Source organism: Mollisia scopiformis (assembly GCF_001500285.1).
Source record: "Mollisia scopiformis unplaced genomic scaffold LY89scaffold_4, whole genome shotgun sequence".
NCBI classification, from domain to species: domain Eukaryota; kingdom Fungi; phylum Ascomycota; class Leotiomycetes; order Helotiales; family Mollisiaceae; genus Mollisia; species Mollisia scopiformis.
In genome coordinates, this window is record NW_017263584.1 from 1,169,320 (window position 1) to 1,188,003 (window position 18,684).

Consider the following 18,684-nt stretch of genomic DNA (forward strand, 5'->3'; position numbering starts at 1 on the left):
CTTTGTTCGGTAAGTATGATGTCCCTGGGCAACCTTCAGGTTTGGGGTAGGACACGTGATGGCGGAGGAAGATGGGCCGCGTGGCTGTGGTCTGTAGTTGATCTTCGAGAGATGATGTTCCTTTTGTATCTCAGAAGTTCGTTGTTAGTATTCGGTTGTACAGGTTCTTGAGAGGGGTGAATGTCGATTCTATTTCTCAGCCGATGACTACCATTCTGCTCATGAGACTTTCGTCCCGACTGAGCAATGTTTAGAAACTTGAAAGCTCTTGGACATTGACCCAGTAAGTGTTGTCATGTGAAAGTTCTTGCATTTGATCATGGCTTTTCCAATTCTCGTGTAGTTCCAACTGCTCCCACGGTATTTCAATTCCAAAAGTCTTAGATCAGAATACGACTTCTCAGATCCTCGTATGTTAATCTCACGTTTCCACATATCTATCTCAGGGCCTAATGAATTCTTTCTATCTTTTATATATTCTACGTTCTGGGCGCAGACAGCGCAGATTGCGCTGTTCGCGCGTTTTGCGCATGTTGCGCTGTAAGCGCTGTACGCGACTTCCGCTGTCCTGCAGCACATCTAAACAATTGGTTATAAGCTGTGTTGAAATCACGGAAAAGAATGCACCGTTTTTGTTGTGTTAGGATCTAGTGAGTGAGGTGTGATGCCATCTGAGAGGTATTCGAGCTTGACATAGTAAGTAAGGGTATGTCACTGACTTTTTCCAGTTCTCAAGGAAAGATAAGTAGGAGTCGAGTCAAGGCATTGTTGAGATCAGTGGTTCTAGTAAACTAGAGATGAGGACTTTATGATGAAGGGTTGGTTTTGTCGTTGAAGGGTTGGTAGTTCCTAAGTTTGATTCCTCGTTGCTCTACTTCTTTGCTTCTACGTCCTCATCTAACGGAAGAGGTCTCGGAGTAAACGAGTAGGCTACTCGGTTGTTTCTTGTGGATATCGGTTGTCTGTGGCTGCGTTCTGGTTGGTGCTTTATATCACAAATCGAAGAATGTTTGGTGAAGGTGAGTGTGAAATAGATGGTCTTCGCTTAATGTTTGATTCACAACTTCTATTGCTTCTGTTATACATGAACCATCCCTCTCGTTGCTATCTAGTAGAAAAGCTGATCTGTTGCTCGGTTTCAACTTAAAGAATTGGGAGGCTAAGCTTCTGAGTGCGTTGAGCGGAGAGTTGTTTGGAAGCTGACGTGTGTGAGAACGTAATGCTGGTGATGTTCTCAGCGACAGGAATCCGCGAGGTGTTGATGACGTGGTCCTAGAAATATAGTTGATCCATAAGTCGAAAGACGAAATAGCAGTACTCCATCATAATACATACTCGTGAGATCCTCGTCCATCTAGTCTTGGTCCTACACGTGATTTACATAGCAACGAGAAACCACCGCACCCTCATCTACTCCTCGAACGGACTCGCGGGATCAGGAGCAACATAACCCCTTCTCATCAAGAACCCGGCGAACCTCTGTTCCATACGAGCAAACTACATCGAAAAGCCATCAGTCGAACTCTTCCAACCTACATGCCTCCCCAAAACGCCATTGACAACCTCGTCACCCAGGAAGAAAGAAAAGACTAAACTCACCAAACTGCTCCCCTCATACCCCACCACCCCATCCTTAACCCACACCGCATAGCTCCCCATAAGATTCGCCATCATAACATCAGTCGTCAACCGATCGCCCACAACAGCGATCTGGTCGGGCCGCGTGACGCCCGTCTCCGGGTGCTGGAGGAAGTAAGCCATGATTTCGGGTCCGCAGCCGGGTTTCTTGGTGCTGTGGGGAAGCACGGAGAGTCCAGTTGAGGTCTCGACGGCTTTTGAGAGGGTCCTTGAAGGGTCGATCGAGGTGGCGCCTGCTGTGTTGGATACTATGAGAAGTTTGCGGCCGGGGTAGGCGGCTTTTAGGCTTTGGAATGTTTGCTGGCATTTGTTAGTCTTTTGGGTGATTTTGTGAGAAGAAAAGATTGTATATCGAAAACAGAATGAAGGCTTCAAAATAGTGATAGGTTACCTCATATGGCTTGTAGACCTCATTTGCATGAGGAACAGCAAAACAATTATCCTTATCCAACACTACGGCTCTGATGTCTATCTTCCTCTTTCCGTCCTTCTCATACTTGGCAAAAGCTCCATTCAAGGGAACTGGTAGCTGATTAAAAGTCGATACGGTAGCATGAGGAAGACATAATGTCGGCTTGGTGACTAAACGGAATAAATTCAACGTAGCTGAGACATTGAAGGCATTCATATCCATTTGTTCCCTCTCATCCTCGAAGATGAAGTCTCGTTCATAAAGTGAAGTATGAGAAGTGAAGGTCGACCTTAAGCTTGGAAGCCTGAACGACGCTAGGCGAACAGAGCTTCAAAATTACTAGCGCCGTTCACCACCAAAGAAATTCCATCGCACACGACACCGCGCAAACCACCACGAATCCAGCTCTCCCACCGATCGCGCCTTCCAAAAATCATTGAAAATAGAAATCAGACATCATGACGAGCACAATCGGTATCCCGATCAAGCTGCTGAACGAGGCGCAGGTTCGCATCTCCATCTCTTCACACCCCGCCATTTGCTACTCCTTCTGAGACCAGACTCGGCGCATTGCATACAGGATAGTTGGCTGATGAATGTATACAGGGACATGTCGTTACTCTCGAAATTACGTCGGGGCAGGTGTATCGTGGCAAGCTACTCGATGGTTCGTTCCTACCTCTTTCCTTCTTCGAGACCTCCAAACACAAACTTTCCGTCTACACGCACAAAGTCGAGGACGTATACTGATGTATTGGGATATAGCTGAAGATAACATGAACGTCCAACTCAAAGATATCACCGTCACGGCGCGCGATGGACGAGTCAGCCATTTGGATCAGGTTTATATTCGAGGCTCGCACGTTAGGTTCTTTATTGTGCCGGATATGTTGAGGTACGGACCAGTTCTCCTCTTCCTTATTACAGATACAGCGGTATTTGGAAGGAACAGATAGCTAACAGGATACATAGAAATGCCCCCATGTTCAGAAGTAGAGGCGTAAAGGGTCGTGGTGTTGGTCTTGCCAGAGGAAGAGCTACAGTCAGCAGAGCGAGAGCTAGCGGCAGAGGCGCACCTAGAGGAGCACAATAGGTCTCGAGGGGATAGAGGAATCGAATAAGAGCGGTTAGGTTGGGCTTGCTTTGCTGGCGTTTGGGAGAGAAAGGCATAACTTGGCATATTGCCAATTGAAAAGCATACCAATTTGAAGGCCATTTTTCGCGAGACCATATATGTGTGATTATGATGAGTGATTTCTAGGCACTAACAAAACTATTTGTGTCGCATGCTTTGCTGCTAGCAAAGCCACTTGATGCTGAGTTTCCAATGAGATACCTACAAAAGTGGAATCACGTGTCAATATATTATCACCTCGAAATGCTCTTTCCAAATTCCTTCTCGACTCGTCAACACCACCGCCCATCTAACAAAATGGAAATTCCAAACCCAAGACGTATCCTCGCTGTCTCCCGCCCAGACCATGGCCTTCTTGACCTCGTCAAAGGTAAATCTACCCCTCCCCGCCTTCTCCCCCTCCAACTAACCCGTGACCAGGCTTAACAGGCACAAAACCAACCCTCCCAGACCCTTCAACAATAGCAGGCACAACCCACCCCTATCCAATCACAACAGCCTACTACAGCGCCACCATCCCCATCTGGCTCGACGAGATCCTCTCTCCCTCTACATGGTCCCGTGAATTCTTGGCCCCAGAAGCGAAAGAAGTGCTTTCCGCCCTCGGAGCCTTTGTTGTTTGCTTCAAGAAACCTTTGAATAAATCAGAATTAGATGAGATCAAAGATTTACTAAAGAATGTGGGGGAAGTGGTGAAGGAAGGATGTGGGATGGTTTGGGACGGGGTCTGCGTTGCGGTCGGCATGCCGAGGGGAGAGGTTGGTGGTGAGGAGGGGATTAGAGGGATGAAGGGGGAGGAGTGGGAGGATCTGTGTCAGGAGTGGGGGTTTGAGTGGGTTGATTGGGAGGAGAGGGGAAGGAATGAGTATTCTGGTATGTTTGTGACTCTTTGGGGTGAGGTGGCGAAAGGCTAATGAGAAGTAGAAACTCAAGGACTGGAGAGGTTGAAGGAAGCGCTGGAGGCAAACGATTGGGAGGCTCTGGATGAGTTGGGTGATGCGATGGGTCTAGAGGATTTCGAAGGGGAGGATGATGACGAGGATGGGGAGCTTGGGTTTGATTTAGGACCCGAGGATAGAGCTGAGATGGAGATGGAGATGTTTGGTATGAAGAGAGCTATTCATGAGGGAGGTGGTGATGGAGAAGCCCATGAGGAAGGAGAAGATGAAGAGGTTGAGAAATTGCAAGCCATGATGTTAAAGATGCAAGCTGTGCGAGGTGAGTACTCAAATTAAAGGGCAAAGAGTGCGACTAATGATGATAGACCTGGGATCTGATATGCCAGAAGCTGAGAGGAAGAGGTTTGCTGCAAAAGCAGTAAATGACATAATGAAGAAGTTATAGAAATCAACTTTCTTCAACTCATCATGTCTGGCAGTACTTCTCTCACAAACTAGTTTGAGCTCCTTGACAAAGTCTGACACAGGTGTCTATAATGTAGTACAGATGCATGAACAATTCAACTCTTTCAACCCTCATTCGACGAGAGTTGAACGTCTTGACAACGGTAAAAAAAACACCGTACAGACGCATCAATTCAGTACATCCGGAGTCAATCGCATTTTTGACAACCGTCAGCCGTCCAGAAACCGGATCCCGATTCGCCGTTTGTTACGCAGCTTGACAACGGTACTTTACGGGTTTATGAGTGTCTACTGCCACTGTCTCTGCGTTCTCGTTGCAAAAATATCTTCCCCTACTGAACATTACTGTTCCTGAGAGTCTTGCTGTCCTACCTTTATGGCTCCGAGGGGGAACAACATGAATGCTTTATGACCAACTTCTTCTGGTTTGTGTGCAGGAGTTGGGTCGGTTGGAGGGTATTTTATACTTCGAAACGTGGTATGAATATACCGACTCTGGCTTCTTCGCGTGAATTTTTGGTGGAAGCCTACAAGGAGTTTTTTTTCGTTCATTCACGCTCTTCGTTGCATTCACGCTCTGTGTTTCATTCACGCTCTATGTTTAATTCACGTTCTATCCGTCATTTACGTTCTGAAGCACCTGGCTTCCCATCGGTATGAATCACCATGGGCATCCAGCAAGAACCTTCTCTCATTCACGCTCCAGAAGGCCTGGCTGATGACTGATGCCGGCTGCCTAATTCTCGTATCTTTGCGTGAATGATTGGACATCAGACTTTCTTTGTCTTCATCTCATCCTTTACCATTACTTGGCTTGGGAATGATCACATTTCCTGTCACATATCGTGGTGATACTAGATAAAAGAGCGGCACACGGCAGCAAAGTTCAAACTCAGAAGCAGAAGATAATCATACAAAACAGTGAGCCTTCTGCTTGGATCATCTCGAGCTCATGATCTATTTGCTCGTTCCCAAGTATCCCAATAATTGAATCTACTTCTTAACTCTGAAGGTATACTCGTCCATCTCAGACAACATCTTATAAAGAAATTGCTAACCAGTATATGTAGAACTTACTCCCCACACCTAAGAACTTTCAACCCCCTATCTTAGAATGTTCACACCGACCCTCGGCAATCTTCCCCTCCTTCTCCTCTTCGTCATCTCAACAGCCACTCCTTTCCTCCCGTCTCACTTCTCCACTCGACAAGACCCAGATGGGCCCTGCACCTGTTACACCGACCAAAGCGGTCTCTACTGCGGATCGAGATCAGACGGTAGCGACAATGCATCACTCGCCGGACCCTGTGAGCCCAGCTTCCTCTACAGATGTGACGGCAACATAGGCTGTCCAGCCAGAGTCCAAGTCTTCGGCTGCGGAGATTGCGTCTATGGACCTGGATTGGGTGATGATGTTTGCTCTGAATAGCTTCAACTTCTAGGGAGGTGGAATCCCGGAGTTTTGAGAGGGAGTGGATTGGATCGGGAATCTGGTATTACGGTCGAGGTGGGAGGGTGCTTTTGCGTCACGTTGTTTTATGAGGAGTTTATGCTGTGTGAGGGCGTGGTTGCTTGGAGTGGCCTTGCACTACATGACGTGCTGTGGGGGTGGAACATTCGGGGTAGTTTGTATGGAGTTAATGATTTATGATGCTACGAGAATGAATGAGAAATGCAGGTCGTATGTGCAAGAATAAGACGAACATTAGATCGTGAGAAGCAAAGCTCTCAAAGTCTAAGAGCTATGGTAGGTAGACATCTATGGCTGGTGAGGCTTCGACGGGACTTACTTGCGTTCTGTGCAATATCTACTCCTGTTTCATCGTACAACACCAGCCAAGCCTTTCGCTTCACATATCCTTTCTCAGCTAACCGTCAATACTTGAAGTCGCATGATGAAGAAAGATGAATAGTAACAGGCTGGCACAAGGTCTCACGGCGAAGAGGAACTTTGGTAGTGTAACAATGAGCTTTGAAATTCATTGCAAAGAGGAAGTGCTCTATGTAATGCTCTTCCTCAGGTCGTGATGAACCTAACGCCATACCCGCTTGTGTATATAACCGACTACCTCGAAGCGGCAGCCTGAATCCCTATCCTGACGCCTTAATTTCCCAGACAAAGTCATTCAATCATCGTGATATCGTAGGAGTCGTGGCCCTATCCCATGAGGCTCAGTATCTCGAGCTTGCAAGCCTCGAGTAGCGTGGTCGCTCATCATATTCGTCCTCGTATCTTCTATCATCTCTTGTCGATCGTCGACGACTTTCGCTGCCCGAACTGCCACTACCGCTTCCACTCCTGCTCTTGGATTTAGACTTGGATCCATGCTCATGTCTCTTGCGATGAGCCTTCTCCCAATCCTCCTGCTCGCCATATGTGATTCCTTTGGGCCAAAAGTGGTGTGCACATGCGACAACACCAAGAATCTCGATAATGTGGACAATGTTTTTTGGTTCGACCATTTTGTTGATGTTGAGACCACTCGCTTGGTTGGTAGGTGAACGCCTTAGGGAAGACGATCTGCTTTGAGAGGGGTTGTGAATAGTTCTAGATCGTCGAGGGGAGGACTCTCGTTGGGTCATAAGAGAAAGCGATAGGATATAGTGAGAAGTACAGTCTTGTATCAATTGCACAGATGAGTTGACAGTCCAGTTTAAATGATACGAATAATTGATGTAAACAGGACAGAAAACATGGCAGAGGTGATCGCAGGCCCTTCCTTTTTAAGTCTATGGCTCCGGGAGCTATCACTGTACTGTGATGTTATGGCTGGACTGCGCCGCTAGACTCGGGCATGAAAATGCCTCGCTATTGTTCCGACCAAGTTATGAAACATGGGTGGTTCCCTCCTTTGCGGAAAGCTGCTGCAGGCTTTCGGGAACGTGCGCTAAGAACGTACTTCCCGCTTGCCTTGAGATAAGCATTTCAAGCGATATGCCCTGCAGGGAGGGCTGCTCCTCATCGCTTCTGGTTGGTCTTCATGGTCATTATTGAATGGTAAGGCTGTGTCTCTTACACCGCCACAAAGGATATTCCAAAGACCGCGTGGAGTCGGAACAACGAGGAAACCTCGAGTAAACTTCGGATGCTAGGTCAATCGATGGCAAAAAGAAAGTTTGCTATGAATGCCGAGTAATGCGATCGAAGTCAAAAGTATGGAGGGTCCAGATGTGCTGGCAATTCTGCCAGCATCTGCAAGGATTTGGCTTCGAGTTTTGTGGACAGACTGGGTACTCGGCATGCTCAAAAGTGAGGAGATGTTTGCTTCATGAAGACTTAACCAATTGCAATCACCATGTTGTGCCATGTTACAAAACAAATAACGTACGATAAAGCAAGAGATGCGCATGGAAAGAGCCTCATTTTCTATGAGAACGCTTCATTGTCATGACGGGTGCCTGTGGATGCTTGATCCAGGTCACCGACTTCTTGGAGTGGCTTCATCATGCTTCACAGGACAACTAGTGAGACCACATGCCTTGAAATGCTTCCCTTTGACAGCGAAGGAATAATAAGTCTCGACCAACATTCAGGCAGGCGTGCTGACATTCAGATACGCCCGGTTTCCGTGTGAGCCTCAATCAAATGAAATCATGCCAGCCGAGTATGGCAGCCGGTATCTTTGACCATCTACACCGAGGAGTGTCCTTGCGAAGGAAGATCAATCGGGCGTAGAGTGTCCTTGACATGTGCCATTTCGATCTTTTGTTTTCTCGACGTGGAGCGACAAAACTTTTTGCCAGACTAAAGATGTATATTATCGACGAGATATACCCGCTTTACCTAATTCAAGCTGCATAGACAAACGAAAAGTAAAAAGTGTAAACAGTTCTCCATCTTGGGCATGAAAACTCTGTCTCAAGTGCCGGGTATGAGCCTGGAGCTTTGCGCATCCGACGTCATGTTCAATGGAAGCACAACTCGTGCCTTCACAGATAGAATCATAGGAATACATTCAATAAAGCAGCAAAACAGATACATTTTGATCTCAAGCAGTGGAAGTGAAAACAGTACAAAAGGTGATGTTCAAAATGAAAATTTTATTGACCTGTAAGAACTAGGCTTCGGCTTCAACCGAAGCCCACGCCCAAGCTTCCAAAATGCCAAGACCTAGCTCATCGACTTTCCTCAACACCAACTCAACGTTGCTTCACTCCTCAGTCCGTTGTCGTACAATCTCCCAATCGCACAATTGATCACTGCCCACAATCATGGATTCTAGTGATACTCCCGCAGAGCGCGCATCAGCTACAAAACGTGGCCCAAAGCCTCTCCAGTCCAGCAACCCCAAGACTCAGTACCTCATCCTCTATAACTTCGTCTCCTCGATACTATGGCTTGTCGTTCTGGGACGGACGGTTTTGCTCGTTCCTATGGTCGGCTTTAGCAGAGTATATTCTGGTGTGGGGAATTTTACGAAATGGACGCAGACATTAGCTTGTCTTGAGATTGTTCATGCTGCTACTGGTACCTCACAGCTCCCCTGTCGCAGGCAATAAAAGCTAACAGATGAATTTTTGTAGGTGTTGTTCGAGCTCCGATATCCACGACTGCCATGCAAGTAGCCTCACGCCTCCTCCTCGTCTGGGCCGTCGTCAATACATTCCCATTCCTCGCCAAGTCTGCCGGCTATTCTAGCATGTTGATCGCATGGAGCGTCACCGAGGTCGTCAGATACTCATACTTTACCTTCACCCTCTCCGGTTTCCAACCTGGAATAATCAGCTGGTTAAGATACAACACTTTCTACGTGCTGTATCCACTTGGGATCAGTAGCGAGTGTTGGTTGATCTATAAAGCAATTGAGCCTGCGAGAAGGGTTCGACAGGAGTTTGCGTGGGCATTGCAGTTGATCCTTTTTATCTACATTCCTGGATCATATGTGTTGTTCACCCATATGATGGCACAAAGGAGGAAGGTTATGAGAGGGAAGCAGGTTCAGAAGGCTGAGTAAGAGGAACTGTGTATAGATGGGCCGGAAACTTAGAAAGCAGACATGAAATCCGTACGGAGCACAGGCAACATTTTGAAATCACAAAAACAAAGATGTGCATAGAGACCAAATGTCTCAAGAGTTCCTGACCCTATAGATAATTCTTAGAGACAATAGAACTTTGCCACTCGACCATGAAGAGGAGAGAACTTACGCCGCTTTAAAGTACTCAATTGCTATCAGCTACTCGATTAGCTTACTTTACCCTGAAAAGGAGAGTACTTATGCTACTTTAAAGCACTTGCTAATAGACAACTCAATTAGTTTACATTACATTAAAAAGATGAAAACTTATACTATTTCAAAGTACTCGGCTACTAACACACTATACGACTAGCTTACTTTACCCTGAAGAAAAGTGTACAAAAGGCACATTATAACGTACCTTGGTGGGGAGGGAGTTGATCATTACTATGAGATGATCGGGGAGCACTTCTATGTTAGAGCCTAGTCGGAATATGGATTGTCTTCGAGAGGCTTCTGAAGTCGTAGACCACATTCGCTTTCTCACCAAGATAAAGCAGCTGCGAAAGAGTTATGACCCAGTATCGAAAATGCTTGTACCCACAGAGGGACTGTTGAAGCAAAACTTTTAGCCAAACAACCCAGGGTATATGATCTGATGATAGAAACCATCTCATCCTCTCCTAAAACTTGTTCTAGATCCTGGATCAGTGTCATCAGCCTGCTTCCCAAATAAACATGTCATAAAGTTTGTAGGATTTACTTATGAGGTGTTAAACCTGTCGGCATATCTGAAGAGGAGAGTACTTATGTACTTGAAAGCACGTAATTGCTGACAAAAATCTCAATTAGTTTACATTACCTTGAAAAGAAGAGAACTCACGCTACTTTAAAGTACTCAATTATTCTACTTTGCCTTAAAGAGGAGAGAACTTATGCCACCTTGGAGTACTCAATTACTAACAGACTTTTAAATTTTTACACAAATTCTGTCTATGCACTTCTCTCAAATTAAAGCAATATGTTTATATTTTGGGCAAGCTAGGTAACATATGGTTAGGGTTAACGCTGTGTTATCGCAGGAGTCGAATTCAAGTCTCACATCAAATAACAGCAATTATTTTATGGTATTTTCATTAACAGAGTGCGATGGTCTATCAAAGTAAAGAGAGCAGCAACAATCAGATAACTCCAGAAGGCAATCCCATCCAGTTCCATCTAACCTAAGGCTGCTGATCGCTAAAATGATATCCAAACGCCAGAGAAACGCAAGAGAAACGCAAAAAGACGGCATTTTAATAACGGAGTGCGACGGTCGATCAAAATAAGGAAAGCAGCAACAATCAGAATAACCGAAAAGGTAATCCTATCCAGTTCCATTTAATCCAAGGCTGCTTGGTTCCAAAATTGATAATCTGTCGCGAAAGTATGTGCTGAGCTTGTCAGAAGTTCATGACGGGTCAGGCAATGTTCTCTTCCACCAGGGAAAAGATGCATCTGTTTGACATCAAAGATAGTATGTCTGAGAGGGGGACTTTATGCCGGCGGTGAAAGGAAAGTCAACGTGCTGTGTTGTGGTATCTTGTACAAACCTTCGACGGTTTGGGTGTGAGGAAAAACCAAGATGATCGTGTGGGAAGTGGCGAAGAGAAAGAAATAGACACTGAAGCTCAGATCGAAAGGCTGATATCCGAACGTAGTCTTTCACTCCGTGCTTCAATCAGAATCATCAACATCGATTTCGCCCAGGATGGCTTTGGCTCTGGATGATGCCTTCTTCTCAGCGTCCTTCTTCGCTTTGCTTTTGTCTGATCGCGAAGTAAGAGGCGAATGCGAAGCTCGAGAACTCTCCGAATTTTGGCTAGCTGATGCAGCAAACAAGTCCATATGTGGGGTCGACGGGCGGGAGAGGGCGTTGGGACTAGATGTGATAGGGCTAGTCAATAGACGGGATGCGTCGAGTGCTGGAAATGGTGAACCATCGAAACGAGGAACGGGAGGATTAGCGCCACGAGAAGGCGTATTAATTTCTGATGCAGGAGAGAAGAAAGATAGGCCTGGGCTGATATCAAATGTAGGTTGGTCCAGGCCAAGGCGCGACTTTGGGGTAGTCGAAAGCGGGGAAATATTGTCAGACAATCCAGCTACTTGGGTTGTATGAAGTGTCTGTTGCGACTTGGGACTGGCCAAAAGCGGGGAAGTCAATTCAGACAAGTCACCTACGTGAGATGTATGAATCGTTTGTTGCGAGTTTGGGTTGTCCAATGAACGGATTGGTTTCAATCCTCGACGACGTGAGTATGGCTTCTTCGATGTCTGAGGACCCAGTTCGACACTATCGGCACTCTGTGTGGGGGCGGTTTCGGAATGTCCGGAGGCTTCGTTCTTTTTCTTCATAGCTTGACGCAAAGCTTCTTCCATGGTCATGGAAGACTTTGGTCGCTTGGCAGGTTCAGCAAGCAGCGAATTTGCCGGACGCTTTGGTGCGACGATCCGACCACCAGTCACCTTTGATAGAGGACTCTGACTAGAGGTTGAACGCTGTGGTCGATACTCCGGGCTAGGAAACGATCCCATTGCCGGCATGCTTTGGACGGCAGCAGCTTGTGAACCCAAGCGGCCGTCGCTCTGGGCGACCATGTTCCGAGCTACACGTGGAGAAGGGCGCATAGCTTTCTTCGTAGGCTTGAGAGACTCCTTAAGAATGGGGGAACCATCATCCTCATCATCTGTATCTTCGGCATATCTTAGCGACCGATTCGAGACACGATTCGAGACGTGCACCGAAGTGCTGTTGTCAAATGAGAGAGCAGGTGGGGCAAGGTGAATCGATTCTCGATTTCGAATTTCGACTTCACCAGCGGTATCTGCGTAAGGTGCAATGACAACGTTTGTCTGGGTAGATTGGTGGATATACGCGCCAGACGGAGCAAAGCTATCAGCTCGTCGACGAGAAGTTCTGGCGGGAGGCGTGCCGCTCTGGGTAGAAGGCGTGGCGTTGCGACGGCTATTGCGCTTATCAAGCTCGGCAACAAGAGAACCTGGAGTTGTTGCCACAGTGAGAGGCTGTTCGTCTGCATTAGTACCGTGTTGCAGGTTGCGGGGTAAATACTTACCTGCTCAGTAGTGTGTTGATGCCTATCCCGAGCTCTATTGCTGAATCTTTGATACCAGTGCTGGAAGAGTCCTTCACCAGTGTATATTCTCCGAGCCACTCCTTGTCTGTTCATCTCTGTTTGCATAGAAGAAACCAGTTCGGCAAACTCAAGACCGCTATCGGCGACGAGTTCACCGGTGGCATACTTTGATTGCGGAATGATTACATCCCTGAAGTAGTCTTCCTCCTCCTTGGACCAGCATGGCTTACCCATCTCGAGAGATGTATGCAAGCTAGATGGTGGCGATGCTTGTCGTGTAGCGTAGTGTGAGTTCCCCTTTGAAAGCTTGAGGAAGGCAAGAGGAGTGACAGACTTTGCTATCTGAGGTTGCGGCTATGGTATGACGCAATATGTTATCCTCTTCAGAAACTTGGGAGAAGACAAGAAGACAAGAGCAGACTATGCTGTTCGAGATTGTTGTTGTGGGATTGCGCAATGCGATTATCGTCTTCAAAAGGTTGAAGAAGACAACAACGTGTGGGCAGAGTATGCTGTTCGAGATTGTTGTTGTGGTATGGCGCAATATGCTATCCTCTTCAGAAGCTTAGGGCAAGATAAGAGGAGAAGGGCAGACTATGCTGTTCGATATTGTTGTTGTGGTATTGGGCAATGCGATTATCCTCTTCAAATGGCTGAAGAAGACAACGGAGAAAGACAGACAGTGTTGCTTGCTAGTAAGGAGTGATCAGTCGTGACTGAAAGGGGAAGACAATTGTGGTTGTGGTGTGAAAGGTTGATGGAAAAAGTGGTTGTAATTTGGACGCGGGGTTTTCTTTAATAGACGAATTTTTCGAATTCTTCGAAATTTAGCGCCTTTCAACTTGCGATACATACGTCGGTGAATCAGAAAGTGGCGTCATCCTAAGAAACTAAAGAGAGTAAAAACACGCTTGTGCAAGGCTGGCAATAGGTGAATAAATCTAAACTTAAGCTCGAAAGACTACCTATCAATTCTTAGGAGTATTGTCCCAACTTAACTTGGTAAATCAGAAAGTGGCGTCATCCTAAGAAACTAAACAGAGTGAAGGCACGCTGGTGCAAGGTTGATAACAGGTGAATAAACCTAAACTTCAGCTCGTAAGACTACCTACCAACTTTTATGAATGTTGTCCCAATTCGATTTGGTGAATCAGAAAGTGGCATCATCCCAAGAATTCGAAGAGATTGAAGACATGCTTGAGCAAAGCTGGCAAATAGGTGAAGAGGACCATACTTAAGCTCGAAAGGCGACCAACCTTAGCAGTATTGTCCCAGCTTGACTTCTGACATGAAACCATAACAGAGAGACTATGATTAACAGAGAAATTCTATACATTGCATGATATATTTGAAGGAATTTTCAAGAACTGCAAGGCAGATAGCAAGGAAACAGATTTTGAATAGGCTTACCCTCACAAAGCCAGCACTGAGCTTTGTTCCACTCTGTTGGCAAGCACTGGATCCGCATTCTGTTACTTGTATAGAGTCTTCTTCTAAGACCTTGTCGGTAGAGACTTGAACATCTTCCTGCGTCAATTTGGAGAAAGCAAGCCCCAATGAAAGATCATTGCAACAAGTGTTTGGCAAAGACAATGAATTGGATCGGGTTCAAAGCTGTCACAGCAGCTTGTTTGAAAAGGGCTTCGTCCAATCCTAAGATATTGCCAATTTGGTTTGTTAGGAAGCATTCTCTAGCCTCAAAACATAAGATTGAGCACGATACAAATATATGCCAGCCTGCCAGGCAGGTGACTATGGGGAAGGTTATGGACCTTGCAAACCTAGAAAGGGGCTGGACATTGTCGTGAGAGACACAGCACTAGCGAAAAAGCCTCAAATCTGGCAACTGTGCTCGTCGCTCCGAATGTTGGTTGCATTGCCAGACGGCATGGAGTTAAGAGAAGAAGTTGGTCAAGGAGTGAGGTGTGGATCAGAGCTGAGGCACAAGCCGCGTGCTGCTCCCTCTAATTGCTTGGCAAAACAAGCTCCCGCTGTCCCGCCAAGCTCCACTCAACCTTCCGCATTTCACTCAGCATATCATCATGCTCTTCTTTGATATCCAAATTCAATAGATGTAACTATCATGAATCAATCAATCCCATCTACGAAAAAAGTGCATTCTATGCATGGTGCGAAGTATAATCACATTTTCATCACATCCATCAAGCCACAAACCACTTTCATCGCAGTCTGGGTTCCGTTATGGGGTCACGCTGAGGCAGTGCTGCTTTCGGTGGCTTGAGCTGGACACCCTTGGGTGCGGTGCTTTTCCATTGACGGTCAGGAACGTCGACATCATAGGAATTGGATCGAAGATCCAAAGGGCGGGACCTGTTTTTGAGATCTTGCTATAAGAGCAATTTGCTACCCCTTCTTGATGAATACTAACCAGATTGCGATCTCACAACTATCTAGCAGCTCGACGCTCTCCCTGCTAGTCCTCACCCCTCATTAGCTAGTTCTAAGGCTTCAGAGCCTAACCCAGGTATTCAACAGGGAAAGCTATCGAGCTTAGACATGTCCAGCATCAGTTCCAGAATCGCTCGCAATGGCTCTGCCATCTCCTCTACTTCATCGAGGCATGTTTTTCTCTTCCTCTGCTTCAATTTCGCTTCTGACTCGTTTTACAGTTCTGTTGACAACTCATCTCACAATCACATCGTTTCCTCATTCCGCTCTCTCACGAACCCTCCATGGCTCCACGAGATCATGGCCAAGCAGAACCACCGACACGAACGAATCGCTATAGGCACAATGAATGTGGGAGTGGCCGTCTTGACTGCAGAAATGATGCAAATGCACATTCAAAGGTCTCCGGATATCAGAGGCATGTTGGATTGCCTCCCTGTTGCTCGCAAGGACAATGCTGCGTTCCTTGGCTGGAGGCAGAAGCTGAGGACATGGTAGAAATCTCATACATGCTCAGGCGATACTAGAGGACTTGAAACTTGCCGTTGAAGTATACGTAAATGGTAGCAGAGTTGTGTTTTCTTTGCTGTGTATGCTCAGATATCCATATGCTAGGTAGTCTCCTGATATGTTTATTTTCATTCGCTCTTGTACTCCTACCTTGACGTTCTCTGTCCGTCCTTATCTTTGGTGGCACATTACAAGTTCGCAGATGGTTCGGATTTATTCTCCTGAAATATGAAGACGCTACTAGTTGAGTGTCCTAGACCTTCAAATATTCACCTCAAAGTGAAGTTTAGTAATTTTGTCTTCCTCACATATAATAAAAAGTAAGGCCCAGGCACTTCATGGTGGCCTCTGGAATAATCACTGAATGATCATAATATAAGGACATGATTATTGCGCAGTACTCTTTCGTGCTATCGATTTACTATTTTATACATATATCACAGGAAACTAAGAGTATGTATCTTGGGTAGAAAAAGGCACAAGTTTCAGCCTCATGCCCTAATCCAGTCAAACGCTATCTTAGCAAAACTTTGGCTTGGAACCTCAACTAGCCTATAAAACACCTCTGCTGTTGGAATAACAGTCAAGACACAGACAACCAAGCAAGCAGTTGTTGCTCCCGCTTCAGTAGCTCCCATGCCGTGCAACTGCATGAAAAGCTTGATGCCAACTGAGTAGATGATCAAGCTTTGGACAAGGAACCAAGCTGTCACATCTTGTTAGCCAATTTCGGACTGCACTCCTCCAGTTCAAGGCAACTCACCAAAGCTTCTCCGTCCAAGATACAACAAAGGTGCAGAACTGAACAGAAACTGTAAAAAGTCACTCGTCTCGATCAAACACAACAAGCCAACAACCACAAAGTAGTTGTCCATCCTAGCCTGTGGTTGTCTTAAATCCGGATTGTTGTTCAGACCTGCAGACCCGTATAGATCAGCATGAACTTTCAGCTCTCCGTCTTCTAGCTGAGGTTTCCATGCCGACCAAAAGAACTGCATCATCAAGCCCATCGCAATCAACAACCCATATACCACCCAACTCGGGACTCTCCATCTTCCACCAAATACTCTCAATCCCTTCAAGGACTTGCTTTGGAAATCCATGTTCATCCTGATATCCGCCAAAAGCAAGCCAGTAATTGAGAACCAAGCCCAATTTTGCACCCACCACGCCGTCAAGATGAAGAATACCCAAGCCTTGACTCGCCAGACTGGTCTTGTGTACGGAATGATGACCATACTCATAAACACCGTCCAACTCTGGCTATAAAGTAGCGTCACAATCCACAACATCTGTCCTGGAAATGCTCTACTTCCCGCCTGAGAAGCAAAGTTTCTGGTTACCCAAAAGAGATTGAATATCGCATTACAGAACCCCACGAAGCCGGGAAGTGTATATGGAGTCTCGAACGAAACATTTCCAGTCAATTTCTTGAATTCGTGGATATACTCCTTTCCTCCCGACAAGAAGATAACAACTAGGAGCGAAGAGACGAACGTTGGAATGAAGAGCCGGACTGAGCGTCTGAATGCTGAAGAGGCGACAACCAGTGAAGTTGATGAGGAAATGAATGGGATACTGATGCTGCGTGCCGACAAAACGATGATGAACGAATAAATGAGTGAAGAATTCCAGCACAAGACAGAGATAGTCTTCCGGAGGAACAATTGGATACCCGGGCCGGTGTCGTTATGAGAGTCCTTTACAGCTGCTGGTGCGAAGACAATGAGGAAGGTGTAGAGGAATGTTTGAATTGTGAGGAGGCCGCGAAGACCGAGGAGGTAGTCTTGTGAAGGGTGAAGAGAGGGCTTAGTACGAAGGCTTCGAACAGCAAGAATGATTTTCGAAAAACGTGTGAGTTCTGGTTCAGGCTCAGTTGCAATGTCTTCAAAGGACTGGTAAGGAGCGGCCATTTTGCTGTGGTGCCGAGAATAATACTTAGGTTCGAAGAACAAGTTGGGTGTAACGCACCAAGAGAAAGTAGGCTCAAGAGCAAGTAGATACTTCACCTTTCATCGTCGTTACTCATCTCAATTCTCAGCATTCTTTTTCCCATCCAAATGACATTTTTCCAACGCATAACCCACCAATCTTCCCTCCGCCACCCTCCAAAAATATCCTCGAGAGAAGCAAGATCTTCTATTCATCACAAAAATGTCTTTCATTCTCTGCCCTCCCCAAAAAACCAACAAATATTCAATATTTATGCATTGGCAATCCTTTGTTTTTGTTTCAGCTCATGAACCCTGAAAAACGCCACACGATATCAACCCGGCAAAAGCAATTCGAAACCCCTATCCAAAGACACGACTCACGGCATGACGGAAGATGTCTTTGGGGTTTCTTTTGCAAGCCATGATTGTTCAGAGGTCAACTTGACTGCTTTATGATCAGCGGAGGCGTCTCAATTTGATTGATGCGGTGACATCGAAGCTGGAACCCGACGAAGTTGTTTTCAGCTGAGGGAACATGTTGGATAAGGGTTCAGGGGACGGTACAGCAGGGAAGAAGAGCGTAGGGATCGGGCTCGGGAGTGTAGATCGATGCAGGTACGAGAATCATTGATCGGAGAGTTCCATCTTTCCAAGTATACGGGAAGAACTTGCCATACGGGACGGGAAGATCGTAAGGATGAAGGTTCGTCTGCGGATGTGTGCTAGATTTCCGGATCACTTGCTCTGAGAGCTTGGAAACAGAAAAGAAAAACATAGACCCGTCCTTGAATTAGAACTAAAAAGCTTGTCAATGGGATCTCAAAGATATGCACAGAACCAAGCAGGCCTGAAAGCCCTTCTTGATGTTGGGCACTCTCCCCTACCATCATCTGAATCTGGCGTTCTTTACTGATGGGCATTGGTAAAGTAGATATAGTGTTGCAGAGCAGGAGAGGATTATGAACTTTATGTGACCGAAATGGAATCTTTTAGAGGAATGATGACTATTTTGAAGTGCATATGTGAGCTCTTGGGATATGCAATAGAGAATGGTTGTAAAATATTCATTATCATTATAACCAGGTAACTCTATCTCAAATACCAACATTTTAATCTACGTTCTCCTCAACGCCTAGTTCTAGTGGAACAAGTCCAATGTAAGATTATATACAAGAAGATCTTAACAA

General features: G+C 46.1%; 9 protein-coding genes across 9 annotated transcripts; 5 read left to right on the forward strand and 4 right to left on the reverse strand.

Moving 5' to 3' along the window:
* Window positions 1-1,140: 1,140 nt before the first annotated feature.
* Window positions 1,141-2,346, reverse strand: LY89DRAFT_681291 (HAD-superfamily phosphatase). Its single transcript, XM_018214255.1, has 4 exons — window positions 2,030-2,346; window positions 1,600-1,938; window positions 1,336-1,497; window positions 1,141-1,272 (listed from the first exon to the last, which is right to left on the reverse strand). The coding sequence occupies exons 1-3, from the start codon at window positions 2,270-2,272 to the stop codon at window positions 1,411-1,413; spliced, it is 669 nt and encodes a 222-aa protein (XP_018076285.1). The 5' UTR covers window positions 2,273-2,346; the 3' UTR covers window positions 1,141-1,272; window positions 1,336-1,410.
* A 106-nt stretch (window positions 2,347-2,452) lies between these two features.
* Window positions 2,453-3,059, forward strand: LY89DRAFT_681292 (Sm-like ribonucleoprotein). The gene is made up of 3 exons (XM_018214256.1): window positions 2,453-2,556; window positions 2,657-2,717; window positions 2,816-3,059. The coding sequence occupies exons 1-3, from the start codon at window positions 2,509-2,511 to the stop codon at window positions 3,004-3,006; spliced, it is 300 nt and encodes a 99-aa protein (XP_018076286.1). The 5' UTR covers window positions 2,453-2,508; the 3' UTR covers window positions 3,007-3,059.
* A 395-nt stretch (window positions 3,060-3,454) lies between these two features.
* Window positions 3,455-4,743, forward strand: LY89DRAFT_389629 (uncharacterized protein). The gene is made up of 4 exons (XM_018207176.1): window positions 3,455-3,555; window positions 3,606-4,058; window positions 4,110-4,403; window positions 4,450-4,743. Exons 1-4 carry the CDS (start codon window positions 3,483-3,485, stop codon window positions 4,527-4,529), a joined length of 900 nt encoding a protein of 299 aa, XP_018076287.1. The 5' UTR covers window positions 3,455-3,482; the 3' UTR covers window positions 4,530-4,743.
* Window positions 4,744-5,663: 920 nt separating this feature from the next.
* Window positions 5,664-6,200, forward strand: LY89DRAFT_665084 (uncharacterized protein; the record flags this gene model as incomplete). Its single annotated transcript, XM_018212819.1, has 2 exons — window positions 5,664-5,856; window positions 5,992-6,200. The coding sequence occupies 2 exons, from the start codon at window positions 5,664-5,666 to the stop codon at window positions 6,198-6,200; spliced, it is 402 nt and encodes a 133-aa protein (XP_018076288.1).
* A 202-nt stretch (window positions 6,201-6,402) lies between these two features.
* On the reverse strand, window positions 6,403-7,221 carry LY89DRAFT_389625 (uncharacterized protein). Its single transcript, XM_018207175.1, has one exon. The coding sequence runs from the start codon at window positions 7,130-7,132 to the stop codon at window positions 6,722-6,724; it is 411 nt and encodes a 136-aa protein (XP_018076289.1). The 5' UTR covers window positions 7,133-7,221; the 3' UTR covers window positions 6,403-6,721.
* A 1,769-nt stretch (window positions 7,222-8,990) lies between these two features.
* LY89DRAFT_681296 (putative 3-hydroxyacyl-CoA dehydratase) lies at window positions 8,991-9,676 on the forward strand. The gene has a single exon (XM_018214257.1). The coding sequence runs from the start codon at window positions 9,106-9,108 to the stop codon at window positions 9,502-9,504; it is 399 nt and encodes a 132-aa protein (XP_018076290.1). The 5' UTR covers window positions 8,991-9,105; the 3' UTR covers window positions 9,505-9,676.
* Window positions 9,677-11,223: 1,547 nt separating this feature from the next.
* LY89DRAFT_729423 (uncharacterized protein) lies at window positions 11,224-12,878 on the reverse strand (the record flags this gene model as incomplete). Its single annotated transcript, XM_018219382.1, has 2 exons — window positions 11,224-12,573; window positions 12,624-12,878. The coding sequence occupies 2 exons, from the start codon at window positions 12,876-12,878 to the stop codon at window positions 11,224-11,226; spliced, it is 1,605 nt and encodes a 534-aa protein (XP_018076291.1).
* Window positions 12,879-14,694: 1,816 nt separating this feature from the next.
* LY89DRAFT_681298 (uncharacterized protein) lies at window positions 14,695-15,888 on the forward strand. The gene is made up of 2 exons (XM_018214258.1): window positions 14,695-15,223; window positions 15,275-15,888. The coding sequence occupies exons 1-2, from the start codon at window positions 15,162-15,164 to the stop codon at window positions 15,549-15,551; spliced, it is 339 nt and encodes a 112-aa protein (XP_018076292.1). The 5' UTR covers window positions 14,695-15,161; the 3' UTR covers window positions 15,552-15,888.
* A 166-nt stretch (window positions 15,889-16,054) lies between these two features.
* On the reverse strand, window positions 16,055-17,476 carry LY89DRAFT_768179 (uncharacterized protein; the record flags this gene model as incomplete). Its single annotated transcript, XM_018221774.1, has 2 exons — window positions 16,055-16,269; window positions 16,327-17,476. 2 exons carry the CDS (start codon window positions 17,474-17,476, stop codon window positions 16,055-16,057), a joined length of 1,365 nt encoding a protein of 454 aa, XP_018076293.1.
* Window positions 17,477-18,684: the final 1,208 nt, after the last annotated feature.

Coding starts and splice junctions, on each gene's coding strand:
- LY89DRAFT_681291 (XM_018214255.1), bottom strand. CDS start 2,272: ATGGATATGAATGCCTTCAATGTCTCAGCTACGTTGAATTTATTCCGT. Junction 1,939..2,029: donor AGGTCTACAAGCCATATGAG/GTAACCTATCAC, acceptor AACAAATGCCAG/CAAACATTCCAAAGCCTAAA. Junction 1,498..1,599: donor GGTATGAGGGGAGCAGTTTG/GTGAGTTTAGTC, acceptor TTTTCGATGTAG/TTTGCTCGTATGGAACAGAG.
- LY89DRAFT_681292 (XM_018214256.1), top strand. CDS start 2,509: ATGACGAGCACAATCGGTATCCCGATCAAGCTGCTGAACGAGGCGCAG. Junction 2,557..2,656: donor AGCTGCTGAACGAGGCGCAG/GTTCGCATCTCC, acceptor GAATGTATACAG/GGACATGTCGTTACTCTCGA. Junction 2,718..2,815: donor TCGTGGCAAGCTACTCGATG/GTTCGTTCCTAC, acceptor ATTGGGATATAG/CTGAAGATAACATGAACGTC.
- LY89DRAFT_389629 (XM_018207176.1), top strand. CDS start 3,483: ATGGAAATTCCAAACCCAAGACGTATCCTCGCTGTCTCCCGCCCAGAC. Junction 3,556..3,605: donor CCTTCTTGACCTCGTCAAAG/GTAAATCTACCC, acceptor ACCCGTGACCAG/GCTTAACAGGCACAAAACCA. Junction 4,059..4,109: donor GGGAAGGAATGAGTATTCTG/GTATGTTTGTGA, acceptor AATGAGAAGTAG/AAACTCAAGGACTGGAGAGG.
- LY89DRAFT_389625 (XM_018207175.1), bottom strand. CDS start 7,132: ATGACCCAACGAGAGTCCTCCCCTCGACGATCTAGAACTATTCACAAC.
- LY89DRAFT_681296 (XM_018214257.1), top strand. CDS start 9,106: ATGCAAGTAGCCTCACGCCTCCTCCTCGTCTGGGCCGTCGTCAATACA.
- LY89DRAFT_681298 (XM_018214258.1), top strand. CDS start 15,162: ATGTCCAGCATCAGTTCCAGAATCGCTCGCAATGGCTCTGCCATCTCC. Junction 15,224..15,274: donor ATCTCCTCTACTTCATCGAG/GCATGTTTTTCT, acceptor CTCGTTTTACAG/TTCTGTTGACAACTCATCTC.